Raw genomic sequence first — 18,885 nt, 5'->3', positions numbered from 1 at the left:
TGAATAGCGCTCTAGAGCTCTAGAGAAAGAATATTGCTGAAAGTATCTCCACCTCTAAAAAGTCGGTAAAAAATCGGAAAAAGTGCAGCAAATGTTCTGAAAATGGAATGGATAACGTTTACATTAAGATATTTTTGCTTATGGGGCTTCAATTGCATATCCTCGAATGGAATTATTGAGAAATTTTTTAACGCTTTCATTTTCCTCAGTCATATCAGTTGGTGTGCTTGGTGTTCGATCAATCTTCTTCGAGTTTTCGCGGAAAAGCGAGCAATGATGGAATTTTTGGATGCGTTGAATTTTTTTTTGTACTACATCGCTAATGCTTTAACATATTGGTTGATCCTCTGCGACTCTTATAATAATCACATGGATCTAAATGCTTTTTGGCGCATTTTTTGGAAAATCAATAAGCAATTCCAACCGCAATTGAATTTAAAAAAGTGGATTTATTTGACGACATTGGCATCAATTTTTACTGGAAATGTGTTGATGCTCACATTTGCATTGCTTCACGAGGTTAGATCGAGCTATGACCTTCGTTTAATGCATTTCACTTATCTTTGTATGATGGATCATCGGATATTCTTCTATCTGCTTCATTTAAAAATAATCGCATTTCAATTGAAGAATATTGAAATTGAATCAACGAAAATGCGACAGCAAATCGAACGATCTGCAATAGAAGAACTGGATCGTACACTCTATTGTAATAGACAGAAACAATTGAATTGGCTTCGTGGCTATTATGATGAAGTGTACAAAATGTCGATTTATGTTAACTCAATATTTGGATGGTCGAATTTCGCATTAATCATGTTGAGTTTCTGTTCAACCGTTACATTTTTAAACTTGATTTATTCGCAAATACTCGGGCGGTTTATGAAATTCCAATCTGGTTGGTAATTTTCAATTACATTTCATTGGATATAAATAAATGAAAGGACAAAAATTATAACAAAATAAATTTTGATCGAATTTTCAGACGTTCTCATTATCTCGAGTGTCATTGTCATGTTTCGCAACGCAATTCATGTGTTTTACATCAACAAATATACGGATGACTGTTATGCACCGGTAGAATGAGAAATTTTGTTTATACCATCGTATAAATGAAATGAAATTACGAATTGAATTCATATTTTTTCAATCTTAGGCCGAGTCTATTTTCTTTCAAATATTGAACATTTCAATGGAAATTACAGATGAAGACTTAGCTCAAAAGGTGAAAAAAATAATCTAATTTAAATTGAAATTAAGAACAGAATTAATCTGTCTTTTTTTTTATTCAATTCCGGAATTATTTTTCAGCTTGAAGCAATTGTTTGCCAAATGAACACTTGTCCAATTCGTTTTCATGTCAAAGGAATTATTACGCTCAAAACAGCCACTTTGCTAAAAGTTTGTTGGAACTGTATGTTGTCGCGTTTGATTTTAATTTTAATTCATTTTATTCTTTCATAGCTCATGTGCATGGTCATCACTTATGTGGCTCTGTTTATTCAATTCACTCAAATGTAAATGCAAGCTGAGAAAAAAATGAAAACCGACAATCGAATGGAACACATCTGGTTTATTTATTTAAGTTTACAAGTCTAATCCGAAATTAAGATGGCTAAAAATTTGACCGTATGATTTTTTCTTTGTTGGTGGTATCAAAATCCAAAATATCAACGAACAAACTATATTGATAGCGATGAAAATTGGCACAATGACATAGTTTGCACTGTATAAGTAGTCAGCTAAAGCCGTTTCACTGTATGACAGTGCAAACATTAACATCCACATTAAACTGAACACAAATGTGACTGCATAGATCCGAATCTAAAAGTGCAAATTCAATTTATTTAATTGTTCCAATGGATTTGGGTGCATAATATTACCCTCTCTGGAATGATCTCTGGGATTAGGACAAATGTCAATGGATACACACCGAAATGCAAACTGAACGCGGCTATAGCGATAAACAAAATTGGCAAAGAGGTTTTATCTGTGAAATACGCATCATAGATGGCGTAAATGACTTGAGAGACTGTGATTCCTACCAATGATGCCAGCAAAATATACTGAAATTGTTAAATCAGATTGGATAATTGTTAATTTTCTGCTCAGTGATACGAGCATAAGCTTACCTTTCTCTCAACGAAGTCGACTATAGTTAAACAAAGCAGCGACCCAGCCACTTGACATACACCAATCACAATCCGAAAATCGCTGATACTCAATAAAGCGCGGTCCAGTAACTGATGTTTTGTTAAATGGTGCATCACAAACCAATTTACATACACATTCAGAATAATCAAAGCCACACTTATTATTAGCGATTTCAGTGTCGCTTTGCCACCTATGAAAATAACAAAAGTAACAATGAAAATGATCGAATTGAGAAATTCATTCCTGAAAAGTTTGAGCACTGTTTGCGGACATACTGTTTTGAAGAATACAGCCGCTTTCGGCTATCAAAGCCCGACGCATTTTCTTCACCTCTATTTGGTAACAATCATCTGTTTGACACTCCAAATCACTGATGTCTTTGTAAATTTGAAGCGAATTGATTGCTTGCTGTGAGATTACATACATCGATTTAACCGTTTTCATTTGGAGTTCAAGGATTTTGAAGAAAAAAAATGTTTTTTTTAAACTCAATTCAAATCTACATGAAATTACCTCCTTCCGACGAATCTTGTACAGCTGCCGTGGTGTATCGGGAAAGAATGTATACAGACATAAGTACAGGAACAGAACGGTGAGAGCAATGTAAGCAATGTTCATGAAAGATGTGTAAATATTCGATATGAAGATGATTAACATTCCGATGGTAATCGAAAGCGGTAAGATTGAGCTGAGTCGTCCTCGAAATCTATGGAAAAAAATTGATTCATTAGCATTAAAAGTCAAACGTAGAATGCTTTGAATTTCTTTACACTCACTTATCATCGGCCAGTTCAGTAACGAATAGAACTATCAAATTGATTGAACCGCCGGCCGAAAATCCTGATAAAAATCGTCCGATGTACACCTCAGTTGCATTTGTTGCAAGCATTTTTGATAACCACGCAAACTATCCATTTTTCAAGAATCAAAGTTAGCAAAAAAAAAACATTGAATTCGAGAACCGTTATTCAAAAGCTGTGAATCAATCCGTTGTCTCCTTTTAAATCAACATATCGTTCTTCATTTAAAAAAAAAATGATGACGATTCTGGATTAATTCCTTTTGCCATTTTTGGAATTTATATTTAATCAATAACTTACACCTTGTGGAACAATCAAAACGACTAACGTGTATTTTCTTCCAAAAACATCACCGTTCATCGTTAGAAATATCGTTCCAATCAAACCGCCGATATAAAGAGAGAGTTCGATCCATTTTACTTCGATTGGATCAAGTGGTGGCACTTTTAATGGGTTCGCAGAGGAATGAAATTGATTTGTATAAACTATAATCCAACCGATTGTCAGTCCATACGTTAAATTTATTAAATTCCCTGAAAAATATTCGTTCAAAATTGGAAATGGAGTATTCTTGATGTAGAATTTAATATTTTTTCCTACTCAAAGAACAAATTTAATAAATTGAATATTTGCTTTGCTATCAACGCCTTTTTACTTACCAGAAATAGTACCTAGGAATTGTAGACGAATATGATGGCCTCGAGGTAGCATTTTGCTTTGGATATCTTGACATAAATGAATAAGAAAATCGGTGGGACACATCTTAAAACAAAACGCTAAGTCCTTTCAAATGCCCTACTGCAAATGCTTCTGCCATTGGTTTTTCTTTCTGATTCAACTGTTAGTATTTTGACAATGTTAATCGTGTTGCCATTGCTTCAATTTTTCAAATACATAATCGATTTGTTCATCAAAGTAGACAGCAATTTTCGAAAAAAAATTTGTCATTTTAAATGGAAAGCCCAAAGAAAAACAACATCGAATATTTAAAGACAGAGTACCAAAAAATGCATTTTGTTATATTCACATGCGGGACTGTCGCCAATTTTATCTAATGCAAATAATTTGATAACAAATCAGCCACGTAAAAGAGATCTTTAGATAGATCTGTCTCGATATGCATCTGAATGGACTGATTTGACACACGTTTTTGTGATTATTTGTCAAAGAGTACAGTGTAATTTATATCTTTATTGCGGATGTTTTGTTATCGTTTGTACTTTTATGAAGTCACGTAGTCTTGTTCTCCGCGATTCTTGGCGTAGGTCGAATTCTAAAGTATGAACCGCACACTGCATGATGAACCAACATTTATTATTGATGAGTGAGTTGATCACTGTCTTAGTGCTGTAAAGTTTATTGTCTTTATTACAAAATGACTATTTACACAGTCCGACGCGTGTTTTTTTTAATTGGCACATGGGATGTTCAAGTGCCAGGCATTTGTTGAGGCCGCCCTGAGTTCAGAATGGGCCATGGTTATGGTCGAACATCAGCAAGTTTATTAGTTATGACATCCAGCGTTTCTACGTTTCAGGAGGAACAATTGTGTCGCTGAGCATAAAAATGGAAATACGGATCTGTTACAGCAACAACCGAACATAACATATTGTTCCCTAAAAACGTTACATGAATTTCTATCCAACGCGAGTGTAACATGAGCTAATACTGTTTCTAATACAACTCATGTTACACTCGCTTTAGATGGAAATTCATGTAACGTTTTTAGGGAACAATATTTCATGTTCGGTTGTTGCTTTAACAGATCTGTATTCCCATTTCTATGCTCAGCGACACAATTTCTTGATGCAGTTTTTACACCAATACTCGGGTAATTAACGGTTTTCTATCTATCTGTTCAAGAAGTAACACGCAGAAGCGATTCTATACTCTCAGAGCGACAATATGTTCCAGAAAATGGGTTGAAATGGGTAAAATTCGTGGAAAAATGGTTAATTTTTGCACTATAGTACGGTTACAACTTTCGAAATGTACGGTTCAACACATGAGGGTCAGATTTTAGTTGCTGGCAAGCCCAGATAAACCTTATATTTCGTTTTGATAAGTTGGTGGATTCAGTGGAAAAATAATGTTTTTCAAATTTTCTGTTAGTGATGTTAGAAAAGTGTTCGAAAATGGCCTCTTACGATGTTTTTTTCTTGGACAACTACTAATAATAATGTTCAAACCAATTTAACAGAGCATTTTTAAGGAATATCTACGCGGTGTTTGGGACAGTCTCAATGGTGTATGGCTAATAGTAATCGTTATTCGGGACACATACAGCAGCACAGCGCTAAAAAATGAGAAACAGGACATTGAATTGGATGAAAGTAGCTCGAGTTCAAATAACACACACACTAGCAAACGACCCACTCGACGTTCCCATGCAAACAAACGTGAACTCAACAAACTCAAAGAGTATGACAATCGATTGATTTGCTATGTCATTCGCCAATTAATGCCAGAAATATTGCATTTTTCTTCTTCTTCCCTTTTTCATAGAGAATCCAATTTGTTGAAGCGAGTCTTTCAGTGCTGTCTATTGAATGACGGTTTCTTTGGCCTTAGCATCACGTTGTTTGAATATGTTTTACTGCCAATCATTCGAATGTTCCTGAGATGGATGTTTACACAGAATCCGGGCAGTGGTGCTATCATTGGCAATTATATTGTCACATTTCTATCGATTCTATTCGGTATGATTTGGGTCATGCCACTGTTTATCTTGAGTAAAATCGTCAATAGTTTATGGTTTCAGGTGAGGTGGGATTGAATTTAAGGAAAATCGATTTTCTCTAGCTCAGAGAATTCTACATAAAATCACACAAAAGAAAAACTAAAAAAGAATCAAAACATCTTGAACAAAGACTTCAATCCTTTTTCATGTCTTTTCCATAGGATATTGCTGATTCAGCATATAAGGTTCGCAAAGGTCAACCGCAGCTATTTGTGAGTTTCAGTGTCATCATAGCCGATACACTGTCTTCGTTGCTTGTGCAAACGTTGTTCTTAATCCAGAGCATGGTCGTGAATTTGTTACCAATCCAACTACTTCTACTTTTTAACATATTTTCACTTGAGTTTGCTGTATTCACTGTATTCGTTCGATTACAAATGGTGTAACATGGGATGGGAACTGCATAAGCGGCTAACCTATATCGAAAATCATTGGCCGTATTTCCTTGGCTTCGGCACCATTCTGACAATTCTCACGCAATTGACATCGTCAATCTTTATCAGGTAAGAGAGGTTTATGGTTTTTTAGATTGTTTTTTAATGTGAATAACGTGTGAAGAGCTCAAACAAAATGGGATTCTATCTAATTTTTGTTTTTCTTTGATTCTATCATTTTCTAGTGGTTGCATCTTTGCTGTATTCTTTCCGTTCAGTATACTTAGTGCGAATGAAGCAACGCCAGTTGAAGCGTCAATGTAAGTAATCGTTTGGCTCTCATCATGGCTTTGATGAACAATATTGATTTAATTCCGATTTTTTTCGTGTCATTTGCAGTAACTATCCGCTGAAGTTTTTCAGCATCGTCGTAGCCATATCGAATGCTCTCTTCAATAAAACGATTCGACCGGCAAATGTGCCAATTTCAAGGGCTGCCATGGATGCAGCAATCACAGCGGCCAATGCAAACGACACATTTCGTACGATAAGACAACAAACACCGCCAGTAAATGTATCGCATAGTCGAAATCAGTCATCGCATCATTCGGGTACACATCGCCACTACAGATAAAAATGACTCACAATCCTATCTATTCTCTACCTTTTAAGAACGAATATTCGAATTTGATTTATTGACTTTTTTTTGTAAAATTTGCTATGAAAATGTCAACCTTTTTGTATCTTCACGTATATTGTTATCCATAAGTCGAATAAAATATTATGGTGCTCAATATTGTTCGGGTTTGATTCAAATTTACACATTTGCTCATCTGTTTCCTTGATTTAGCCTGCAGAAATTATAAAAAATTCATATAATATATAGAAAAAAAATCCATTTACGAAAAAAACGAGAAATTTTTGCTGTTTCGCATTCAAACTCATTCGTTCCCAGACAATGGGAGCATTGAACGCATCCAGCCGTTGACATTTGGATGTCAGCTGAGATAGGCTCGGGCACAATCACAATTTGTTACACACAACTATACACACGGACTGTGTATTGCATTTTTGATGTGTCAATGTGTTTGTTTCTTCTATTTGAAATCGTCTTGAAAGAACACCATGACTGAGTGAAAAGAGCACATACATTTCATTTTTATTGAACCAAACGAAATAAAAAGAAAAATAGATTGCTGTCAATGTTCCACGGGACAAATTCGATTGGTTCAGCGATAAATTCATAGTTTTTTTTGTGTATAATTCGGTTTGCAAGAGCATTTAGTTGAATTTCATTTGTCGATTACAATTCGCTAAAAATATATAAAAAGAAAAAAAAAATAATTGAACATTCGAAGTGGAGGCAAGAGTTTGTAAATGTGAGGAAATTTATGTATTTTTTTAGTGCCGTCAATGTGAAATCGAATGTGGACTCAATATTTAGAAAGAGAAAAAAAGGGTTGTGTTTGCCATTTGTATTTCGAATGTTACAATCCGGAGCATGTTAATTTCAAGTGGAATCGCTTTTTCGTGTGCATTTTTTGTTTCGAAGCCTGGTGGGCTCTCGAACAGTGGACAATTGAATTGTAATTATGAACAAGCATCACACAAGTACTAATCGACGAAACACACATATCAGTATTACACAGCAAAACGATGAGACATATACACTACCAATGTGCCATTGATTTTTTTTTATCTTCATTTGAATTTGTTTTTGCTTGATTTTTTTTCCTGCTTGTTGTACATTGCATCGCATCGCATTTTTCAGCAGCGACTAAATTACATCTCAAACTCGATTCAAGCTGTGTGTGCGTGTAAGAGAGAGAAAGATGAGTCTGTGTGTATGGCAGTATGTGCACGTATAGAAATTTGTTGGGAAAATGGTCACAAAAGGAAAGAAAACAACACTTCGCTACTTAATCGAAACAAAGATTCGGCTTTTGAATAAACTCTATTCCGCTGTGTTTATTTGTGTGAAGCAGAATTAAAATACGAAAATCGCAACTATTTTTGCACCAAAGACTCGCCATCGTCGTAGTGTTTCTCGATGGGAGAAATAGACAAACTAACTACTTTATATATATATATATATATATATGCCTCAGTTTAATGCATGAGCTATCTAGAATGTTCTTAAAATGCTACATTCCTCATAGAATTTCGACTATGACAAAATGTATTTGAATAATCCGAATATTTGCTTTTATTACAGCAACCCCCTATTGTTTCGCTCAAAATGTCCGTACCACGACTGATATCGGATACAAATGTCTTGGTTGTTGATGAAATTTATAAAATGCTGGGACCATCCGGAATGGTAATTTATTTGCCATCGAAATGTAACAGAGAGAAAAAAACAAATGATTTTCATTTAGAATCGACGTTTTAACGACAAAAACGGAAGATTCTTCAGGAAAAGCGCTGTAAATAACGGTGCAGCGATTATGAAACTTTCGGATTTTGCTCACCCGGCTGCAAAGATTCTTATCGATTACGCCAATTTACAAGATGAAAAATGGCATGATGGTACAACCAGTGTAGTTCTATTGGCTTGTGAACTTTTCAAGCAACTCGAACCGATCGTTAAAGAAGCTGCTAAAGCGAATGATATCGAAATTACTATACGTGAAGCGATACGGCTATGTTCGGCAAAAATTGGTGATTGGGCTGTGCCCTACGAGGGAATCTGTGAAAATCAAGAGGAAGAACGTGAATTGTTGAAGAAATGTGCAGCTGCCGCTTTGAATTCGCAGCTAAGCGATCAGCAAAAGGAATGCTTCTCGAAAATGGTTGCCGATGCTGTTTTTGAATATCACGATCGAATACTGAAAGATTCATTTGTACACAAAATAATCAGTATTAAGAGGATTAAAAAGGTTGTAGATACCTTGAACGATGCACAAGCTTGTTCCTGGCGTTGCATTTGAACGGACCGTTTCGTTTCTTGAATCTAACCAACCACTGGGAGAATTGCTAAATTGCAAAATCGCATTTCTTAACATTGCTGAGGTTGATATCAACAATGCAAATTGCAGACAGATCGTTGACTCTGGTGCTAAAATTGTGTTATCAAAATTGTCGATTGGTGATTACGCTACGCAGTATTTTACAGCTCACGGTATGTTCTGCGCTGGTCTTGTACCTGAAGAGGATTTAGAACGTACGATGTACGAATGCGGTGGTTCTTTTATTTTCTCGTTTCAAGACTTCAATGGCAATATGTTGGGTAATTGTGCATCATTCAAAGAGCAGGAATTCGGTGAACAACGATTCAGTATCTTCCAAGGTAAATTGAATTGAAAAACATTTCACTCCGATTTTATAGCATTGCTCTTAACAACAAATTCATTAAATTTGTTTTTCACCAAAATTTTTAATAGGTAGCGAATCCAAAACATGTACAATAATTTTGTGTAGTCGCTCTGTTCTAATCGAAAAAATCGAATGCTCATTGCAAAATGCCATTCTGCTTGTGTATCGCATCATCAAGAGTGATTCGGTTGTCGCCGGGGGCGGTGCTATTGAAATGGAATTGTCAAAAATGTTACGTGACAAGACTGGAGAAGGGAGATCGCTTTACGAAGCCATTGCCACTGCATTAGAAGTTATTCCACGTCAATTGTGTGTCAATGGACATTTTGATGCAACAAAAATTGTGAATAAGCTATGTCAAAAGCATACAGAAGGTACATTCCAAGAGTTCAACCAATGTATTTTGTATCTCTTACATGAAAAATTTAAATGAAACCTATATTGACATATTTGTTGGCTTTCTTTAGGCAACAAATGGTTTGGTGTCGATATAACAAAACAGGATATTGCTGACAATTTTGAAGCTCGCGTTTTGGAGACAGCAGAGATGAAGAAGAGTGTATTGGAAGCAGCAAGCGAAGCGACACTCGAAATTTTATCGAAGGTTGAATGGGTTGAGCGTTCAGAAGCTGGTTGTGCATCACCAACAATGCCAACGATACATGGACTCGAGTCCCAGAGCCCATCATCAACATCCCAAACAATGACATTTTTAACGGCCTTATCAACACAAATACCAGCCTCAATGAGAATTGATTGGAAGAGATTTTGTATCAAATTAGGTTTGATAACGTTGATTCTTTTGATTGCAATTTTTATGGATTTAATTTTTTCCTAAAGTATTTCCATTTCTTGAGTTCTATATCAACAAATTCAATACTTTCACGAGTTTCGTTTTATATCTCGGGTCATGTGCTTTTGGTTTTGATTTTCTCTACTTGGAACTGAGAAAGATGGTATTGAATTTCATATCACGTTTTCGTACGTAGATTACATGAATGTTCAAAACTTCTCAATTGAACACATTTATCGATTTTTGGTTTCGAATCGATCCATTCTTGTAAATTAAAAAAAATTGTTGCTACGAAAAAATCGAAAAAAGCGTTTGATTGATTTCAATTTTAGAACGAAACTCATTCGTTTGAGCAGATTTTCTAAGCGTACTCTTTTTTACGCATCAACTAGCTATTTAGAAATCTGTAAATCGTTTGTCTGGTATCTTGATTATAAAAGAGTGTACTTTGCAGTACTTTTCAGAACTGAAAAAATGACACCCCCTCTCACTTCCGAAAATTGTTTGTACACTTTTTTTCTAACGATTGTACAATAAAGTACTCTTACTTCGTAATCTAGACTGTGCTTTGAAAAAAAAATTGACTAGCAAAATAATGAGTACACAGCCATTTACAACGTCTTTGTTTTAGTCGATATTTATTCAAACCGTTTCGGAACGGTCTTTTGTTCTCCCATCAGAGATCTATGGTAATTAACACGTCAATATTAACCTAACTGTAAGTGAAAATCTCTGAAAATATGTGTTGAATTCGATTATCGAATTGTACTGTACAATTGTTTTTGTAATGAATATTTTGTCTATTACCATAAAACTCTGAGGAAGGAACAAACTCCGTTTGACTGAAACATATACCGTATTGGGTTTTACCTATCCAATTGAATATCACCGGTCGGTAAATTATCCCTATACGTTTGTTTCGTTTATTTAGGCATTTACAATCCGAGTCCCTGGCATCATCTCAAAGCGGATTAAATCCATGTGACACCGTGGTAATCGCAAACATAAATGAAAAACTACACATACAAACACTATAATGAATATAATAAAATATTCTAAAAAGAAAGAACTGTATTGTATTTTATTTGGCAAAAAATAAATAGGGAGACATGATTCTGTGTCTAAGAATCTAGAGGTCAAGACCTTTTCAACGGTAGTCTAATTTTTCTGATCGGTTCAGTGATGACCATTTTACAAAAGTTAGAAAATTTCCAGCGATTTTCTGAAAATAATATATTTCCGTTATAATTTGCCATGAAAAACGTAACTTTTTGTTCGGGAGGTACCCCAAAAATGCATTTTTTTTCCTGTTCCATGGAATGAGCCGTGGAATTTATTCATTTCTGTACAATGCAAAATAATTGAAATTGACTGTTAAAAAAAGTGTGGCAAATTATGGCTATCGAAATATTTCGTTTTTAGTTGCAATGGCACGCGTTGTTTGGATCGTGATCAGTGTTCGTTCAATATTTCTGTTCCAATTCCATTAACACCGTTTGTTGTAGACTCAGAGATCGTGGTTTTTAGTTGCTTTGGATCACAGCTGTACGTTTCCAGGTGAGTAAAGTATTCTTGGTCATTAAGTAACTGGTCTCTCCATTTGGTGTTGTCGAATGCACCTTGAGTTCCTCCGTATTCAGTTGGCAGAATCTCCTTTGGAATGTGTCGATGCAACGACTTGAGATCATTCCCATGTGTATGAAGCTGTTCAAGTAAATCGAATTGACGATTATTAGAAGAAGAATTAATAATCATTCTGCTCAATGGCGTTTGATGATCAGCTTAAGACTTACCCTGTTCCGAATTTTCTCCGACATAAATGGCTTGATCAAAGCCAGCATGGCATCAAAATAAAACGGTTCATGTAAAATGTGAAACGCTTTAAAGCGCATTGGGAATGAGTCTTGAATAACTTCAGCGCTTCTTTTGGCCAAATTTGGCGAAAGGAATTTGGCGTGTGCAAATTTCAAACCAGCCATATCAAGCATCACAACCAAACCGCCAATTTGTGTTCGTGGATCACGAATTGCATACTCTAACGCCATTATATTGCTACGAAAAACCATTTCCGCTGGCCATTTGTATGGATCACAGTTCTCTGTGAATTCAGTAAGAACATTTAGTATATCAAAAGATTCAGAAAAAGAATCAAAATTTTGAAAGGAAGACTTTTTTTGAATTTCAATACTTACGGACACGAAACAGGTAAATCACCGAACCATTTTCATCGTGCTGTGGTAGGATCTGTTGCATTTGCATCTTAAGGAGATTTTGCATGTCAGACAATGGTGATATACGGAACAGATCAGGCGATTCACTTTTCATTTTGAAATATTTTTGAATCTAAAAAGAGAAAGAATTCGAATTGAGTGCAATCAATACAATTCTTGAAACAAGATAAAGGTAAATGTAATTACCATTCGAAATGATTTGTCCACATCGAATTTCTTGGCTCGTAGAAATCGCAATAAGAATGCATCATCACGTCTGGCATTTGGTATATTTTTATCTTGAACAACACGTTCTTCCAACAATCGCAATTTGATTGCTCGGTTTTCGTCACACTCCGCAAGCTCTTTTTCAGCCTTTTCTCCCCATTTTCTACCTGTAAGTTGAAACAACGTGAAAAAAAATTCACAAAAATGTATTAACAGTTGATACCAATTCAAGGAAAAATGAACGAATTTTTTTTGCTGTAAATCCTCACCTAATTTTAAATTGAGTTCATTTTCTCGAGCTATGTCTGCAGTAATAGTGTTGATGTTTCCGTTGCAGTTTTCCATCTCTATTTGCATTTGCAATCTGTTGATGGCGAGGGAACAAAAAATGATTTAGAATATTTCGAAAATATAATCTTAATTTTACATGTAACTTAAACATTTCAGTTGTGTCGTATAAGTACAGTGATTGTGACGAGCGCAAACTCATTTCCTAGACATTGACTTGCCTTACACATAAGTGTCTTATGATAAGCCACTCGATGCAGACTGTCAAAAACACACACTTTTCATGCATTCGTAGAAAAACGAGCGATTCAGATAATTGAGGTTGAGTAAATGCGAAAAGATAAATCTATGATAAAATTTCGACAAAATTATTGGAAATTTTCGTTGCCTACATCCAGAAACACCACATAAATTTAGATTTATTTTATGTAAACATAAGAATCGGCATTCCGAGACTATCAGAATTTTATCGATTTTATTTTTCTTTCTGCTTTAACTCAATTCTGAATGACTAGGAGCTTATCAAAGTACAAATGATTCAAACTCGGAATGTCATAACTGTCCGTTCAATCACACCAAATACAGAACAGAAATAGCGTTTCACTTTTCTAGAGCAAATTTTCATTTGATATGCATGTAATGAGGGGCTCAGCTGAAATACCACGTCATGTAATACAAGCCAAAGTGGGAGTGTCTATGAAGTGTCGAGAAATTTGTAGCGAGATAGTAACGTGCAATCCATCAAATGATGGGCGATTCGCTTTGATCCATGATAATTAACCTAAATGACTATTATCAACGGGATTACTCCCAACATTTCGTTTGTGAATTATGACAAACTTTAAACATGGGCAATTTTCGCGTAATAAAATTGAACACTTCAACTTGATGGAATAGAGAGCTGAACTTTGGTTAAATATTCGAAAATATAAAAAAAAATTGGTATGCCGTTTCAAAGGAATTCAATGTCGTTTTGGCACATCAAATAGTGTGACGACAGACTGTCACGTGTATTCACTACTCACCATATAGCATAGCTTGAATCTGAGAAAGCACGAGAAATCAACGATAATATCCGAATTACCAATGTTCGACTAAAATAACCCATTGGCTTTATATTACGCCAGCCAGGCCAATTGGCAAAGCGAAGCAAGGGGAATATAACAATGAATTTGATTAAGAAAAATTTTCAATACAAAACAAGCGAAATTCTTTCGAAAATTGTAACAAAAATATGTAAATATTCAACATTATGGGAAGAGGAAAATTCGTATCTACATATCAATTCCTTTATCATTCATCGGAATTTCCGATTCGGAAAGCTAGGTCAAAATTAGACCGAAGCAGCAACAGGTTCGAAATTAAACCGAAATCACTTTACTTAAGTGAATTTTATCGTCTTCCGTTTTCCGTCTTCCGTTTAAGGTTTTCGGTGAATACTACATTTGTCGGATATATTTCATCATTCTTTCCCAATAGTAGATAACAACAAGTACTATCGAGTGTGGAAATAACTCAAAACACATGTTCGGAAATTGGCATTCATTATTCAAAAGGATATGTCGAAAACAATACAACTTGGATATTGATTAAAGTCGCGTCGAATGGGCAGTTTGCATACCATACCAAAGTGCATTTACCAAATCGGAAAATGAGTCGTAAATCACACACGACGAGAATTTTTCGAATATTGATTGAGTGTAATTAGTTTGAGTGGCCCATGTTTTGAAGTTGAAACGTTTAACTTTTGAATTATGTATGACAGATATCAACCGAGTCAGCTAGTTGTTGTTGTTGAGTTAAACGTCAGTTGTTGCCATTGACAAAGGGATTTTTGAAATTCTCTAACGCGTATTTTTCGTTGCTAACACAGCAATATTTCACAGTATCGCACCAATGACTGTTTGCCGAGGAATGTAAACAATGTGATAGACAGACGCAGTGTTGAGTTGCGTAACAAGCAGATGTTTTTTGTTGTTATTCTCTCTTGTTTTGCCTTTTTAGTCCTTTGCAAGTTGCTAATGGCGAATAGACGAACAGAAGACGTTGATGAAGAAGAAGAAGATGAAGAAAAAACGGATTGTCAAGGCGAAAAATCGCCACAAAACATGTTCCAGATATAAACATCACCACACAGAAAGTGAAAAAAAGGTCTACATCATCGTCGTCTACGCCGACGTCACATCGATGGTATAGAAACAAAGCCAAAAAAAAGTATCACAACGAATTAAATTATTGTCACTCAGAGATCAATCTATTTATAAACGAAGCCAAGAATTTGCTGAGTACGAATTTAATTTCAACGTTTTTTTTGTGTCATATTTTCGATTTATCAATTATTTCACATTTGTAGATTTCAAATGTGTTTTGTTTTATATCTATCAACATGGTTTGCGTAGCAAATCCCAATAATTTTCACCATATGACTACCGATTATACTACGAGACATACTGTGAAATCCGAATAAACAATACTTTATTTGCCAAATACCTTGTGGTTTTACTCGTATCTTTGTATTTTCTTGGTTTTTTTTTTCAATTATTCACAACAACAAGAACGATTTGATGAAAGAAAAAAAGGTGACAAATTCAAAATTCCGCGTGAAAAACGAACATTTTCGGATTGAGAAGAAGAAAAAAGGAAACCGCACGAAGTTGAAGGCACTTATTCACATACTGATGAGCTAGTGAAACGATATACTTCAAACGAGCGTACACACGGTGCCATATGCGCTGCACCAACACATGCGGGTGTATGCAAAGCGTCATACACATCAACACACACCATAGCGGTATATACGCAAAACAAACAATACAAGTTACCTAATTCAAGCCGCACAGAGGTAGTCTATCTAATGGCGTTTCTATTTCCGAACAGACACTTAAAAATAAGCACGAGAATGATTCTACCTTTTCAAATTAACGCCAATATCACAATATAATTATGATTTGCGTTATCAACCGGAGATGATAAAGAACTTTCGGTGTCATTGACAGAGAGCTACAAGTGAATTAAAGTGGCGGAACTCATTTCGATTTTGGAAAATGTTTGTTTTCATTGCCGCTTATTATCATCCAGTCCAAGAGAAAAAAAAACTTAATTTACATGATTGTCTCTGGGCGTTGTTTGGCACATGCAAGACTTACCCAATTCACACACACGCACACCCTTTCATTGCACTTATTTCATATTCAACCGATCCCATTTAGCTAAAACAGTTTTTGCCCAGCTTGGTTTTTACACTAATTACTTCCAAGTATTCATTCAATTGTATGCTGTGAATCGTCTTTGTTTCATTTGTTTTTTCAATTACCTTCTATTCATTTCCCACAGATGTCGCTCAACTACTAAAAACGGTGAAATTGTTCTAAATATTTGGAAAAAAAAATGTCATTAGACAACAGCTTTGAATCAGGAATCAGGTTATTTCTTATATTTTTGTAGAATCGAATACAAAAGTATTTTTTATTTTAAACATTTGAGTTTTTCAATGCAAAAAATAAGCAAACGATCAATTTTTTAGAATAAAAATGGAAACAAAATCGATTGCTTATTTTGCGTTCTTGAATCCAAACTCTCGGTTTCTGGCGAGTATTTTTTCGCGTGACAAAATGAATTTCAACGATTTTTCATAGTCAATAGCACCATTCTTTCCACCATATTCATCTGGAAGGCAATCTTCGCCCAGATTGTCAATCAAATCAGCATAGCCATTGCTGTGGAATTGGAACTGGAAAAAGAAAGGTTGAATTTAAATTATCATTGAGCTCAAGTTTGATTGATCAAGTTTTTTTTTTTTTTTTCATTTAAATTCACAAAACTGATTTTAAAACAATTGTTCAAACGTTTATTAAAACTAAAGCAATAAATTGCCTCGATTGAAGAAAAAAACTGTATTACAAATTGCAATTGGACATTGCTTACCCTTGCAATAGTGGCTTTTCTCAAAAATGGTTTGATAAGGAAAATGCAAGCTTTGAAAATGGGCCCCATATTAACGACATGAATGGTCCAATCTTTGATCGGAAGACTTTCAAGTTTTGCAGCGCCGACTTTACAGTTCTTCGGAACGAGCCATTTCAAAATCGATGAGTTGAGGCCCGTACAATCGGTGATAAACGAAATGCCATTCATCTGTGTCATCGGGTCACTCAAAAGCACCTGCATCCAAATGTCGTCTAACAACGATGCATCGTTGAACTCAGTCGTCGGTCCAACATTTCCTGTCGTTGGAAAATTTTAATTAAATTTTGGTTAACTCATATACCTTTTGGAGTTAACATAATTGTTTGACATAATTTCTTTTGCTTTCGATTACTTAATCGAAAATCGATCATAACATTACAAAATAAAGGCATACCTAATTTGGCAACGAGCACAATTCGACCATTTTTGTCACGCTTATCGAGTAAAACTCGTGTGTTGAGGTTCAGTAAATCAATGTACTCTGATACTTTTTTGTCGGCATGAACCAATGGATTGTCGCGCTAAAAAATATCATCCATCAAAACCAAAATATTATTACATATTTGCATTTATAATACAATTGTCAATTTATAGTCGTTTGAAAACACAATGTATCACGATTTGTCTACCTTCAACTCGTAGTAAGTCACAATCGATTTGTAAGCAGCTTCAACATTCCAATCGCGGTAACGAAGGAATTTCGTAAGAAAATAATTGTCTGTTTGAAAATTGATTTTGGTTTTTTGTTTGAACATTGATTTTAAGTCGTTGATGGCCTGTTGTTCAGCCTTAGTAAATGGCCGTGGCTCTTCTAATTCACGAAATTCAAGCATTTTACTTTGGGTATTTTCACACTTTACCACACACAGAGATTTCACTTTTACTTTTACAATCACTTTCGTTGTCAAAATTACAAATATCTTTTGGATTTTTAACAAAAATAACAAATGTTTTGCTCCTTCCAAAACTACCGTTGACTTAGTTGACTGTATTACTGTTTAATTTATTATAATTTTTTTAGTGAATTTTATTCAGTAAATCTTGAGTGAGCTTGGATTTTTAAACACTTTTTCCAATATGTGCATCAATTATAAAGTGATGGAACCACTTTGGACAATAATACACACATAAACGATGGACGTGAGTCTCTTCACAGACTAAATGACAACGGTACTGCTGAAGTGTACACACTGATTTCAAAATTGCGTATCGAACACGAATCGATTGAATTGAAAAGCAAACAAAAAATCTGAAAATAAAAATGCAAAGTATTCACAAAATTCCCTTGACTTCGATATATTTTTCGATGGGAATAATAGAAATTTATGCATTTAGGCGAGTTTTTTTTTTCTCGTGTGCTGACTGTGCATCAACAGTGAAATTGCTTACCGTTTGTGGCAAAAAATGTTCGCAATTTTGCATGCAAATCCAAATTTTTTTTTTTTGGTTTATGGTATGGTGTCAGCTGTGTGTTCAGTGCAGCAATACGTATCAACCGCCACCAAAATACTGAATACCTCATGTATTGCATGTGCGAACACAAGTGACAGGTTTTGAACAATAACAATAGTTCAATAAGGCAACGTAATTATACTGACTTTGATTTTTAATTAGCGACCACTTTTTGTGTTCTTCTTTCACACACTTGACCATTATTGTTTCTTTGTGTCTTTTCACTTTGCTTGCATGTATGCATATTTATCGCATTCCACAGTGGATTTTACCTGACAAACCGGTCCATTTATCAATACAAATTTATTTGAAAGAGAAAAAAATTATTGCAGTGTAATGTATCAATAATAATTACTGTAAATTAACTCATGCTATCAGATGACTTCGCTCTCTTCCGGATACTAAACAATCAAGGTCTATGGTTCAAAAGTGGTTTATTTGTTCTAAAAGATATTTTAATTTTTACATGTTTTTTTTTTCTCTTAAGAAATTTACAAAACGATTTAATTTGCCAAGGGAAATGTTGATTTTTTTTTCTTTATAAAAGAATCATTTTATCACAATC

At 34.8% G+C, this 18,885-nt stretch overlaps 3 protein-coding genes and 1 pseudogene across 3 annotated transcripts; 2 read left to right on the top strand and 2 right to left on the bottom strand.

Annotated features, from left to right (window-relative positions):
- Positions 1-1,580: 1,580 nt before the first annotated feature.
- On the bottom strand, positions 1,581-3,730 carry LOC129567369 (uncharacterized). Its single transcript, XM_055444187.1, has 8 exons — positions 3,614-3,730; positions 3,255-3,487; positions 2,931-3,061; positions 2,668-2,860; positions 2,430-2,562; positions 2,133-2,344; positions 1,884-2,066; positions 1,581-1,824 (listed from the first exon to the last, which is right to left on the bottom strand). The coding sequence occupies exons 1-8, from the start codon at positions 3,714-3,716 to the stop codon at positions 1,588-1,590; spliced, it is 1,425 nt and encodes a 474-aa protein (XP_055300162.1). The 5' UTR covers positions 3,717-3,730; the 3' UTR covers positions 1,581-1,587.
- A 1,229-nt stretch (positions 3,731-4,959) lies between these two features.
- Positions 4,960-6,705, top strand: LOC129567555 (etoposide-induced protein 2.4 homolog). Its single transcript, XM_055444607.1, is given in 7 exon segments — positions 4,960-4,965; positions 5,155-5,375; positions 5,460-5,715; positions 5,856-6,010; positions 6,012-6,197; positions 6,314-6,388; positions 6,468-6,705. Coding segments are annotated over 7 exon segments (1,134 nt in total). The 3' UTR covers positions 6,703-6,705.
- Positions 6,706-7,182: 477 nt separating this feature from the next.
- LOC129567368 (T-complex protein 1 subunit eta-like) lies at positions 7,183-11,208 on the top strand (annotated as a pseudogene).
- Positions 11,209-11,256: 48 nt separating this feature from the next.
- Positions 11,257-18,364, bottom strand: LOC129567554 (uncharacterized). Its single transcript, XM_055444606.1, has 10 exons — positions 17,498-18,364; positions 17,263-17,389; positions 16,827-17,125; positions 16,459-16,632; positions 15,393-15,430; positions 12,884-12,978; positions 12,594-12,781; positions 12,369-12,519; positions 11,970-12,274; positions 11,257-11,880 (listed from the first exon to the last, which is right to left on the bottom strand). The coding sequence occupies exons 1-10, from the start codon at positions 17,699-17,701 to the stop codon at positions 11,629-11,631; spliced, it is 1,833 nt and encodes a 610-aa protein (XP_055300581.1). The 5' UTR covers positions 17,702-18,364; the 3' UTR covers positions 11,257-11,628.
- Positions 18,365-18,885: the final 521 nt, after the last annotated feature.

The sequence above is a fragment of the Sitodiplosis mosellana genome, unplaced genomic scaffold (assembly GCF_009176505.1).
Source record: "Sitodiplosis mosellana isolate CC-2019 unplaced genomic scaffold, AAFC_SMos_1.0 Smas_scaffold_11, whole genome shotgun sequence".
Lineage (NCBI taxonomy): Eukaryota > Metazoa > Arthropoda > Insecta > Diptera > Cecidomyiidae > Sitodiplosis > Sitodiplosis mosellana.
This window is presented reverse-complemented; position numbering and strand designations above follow the sequence as displayed.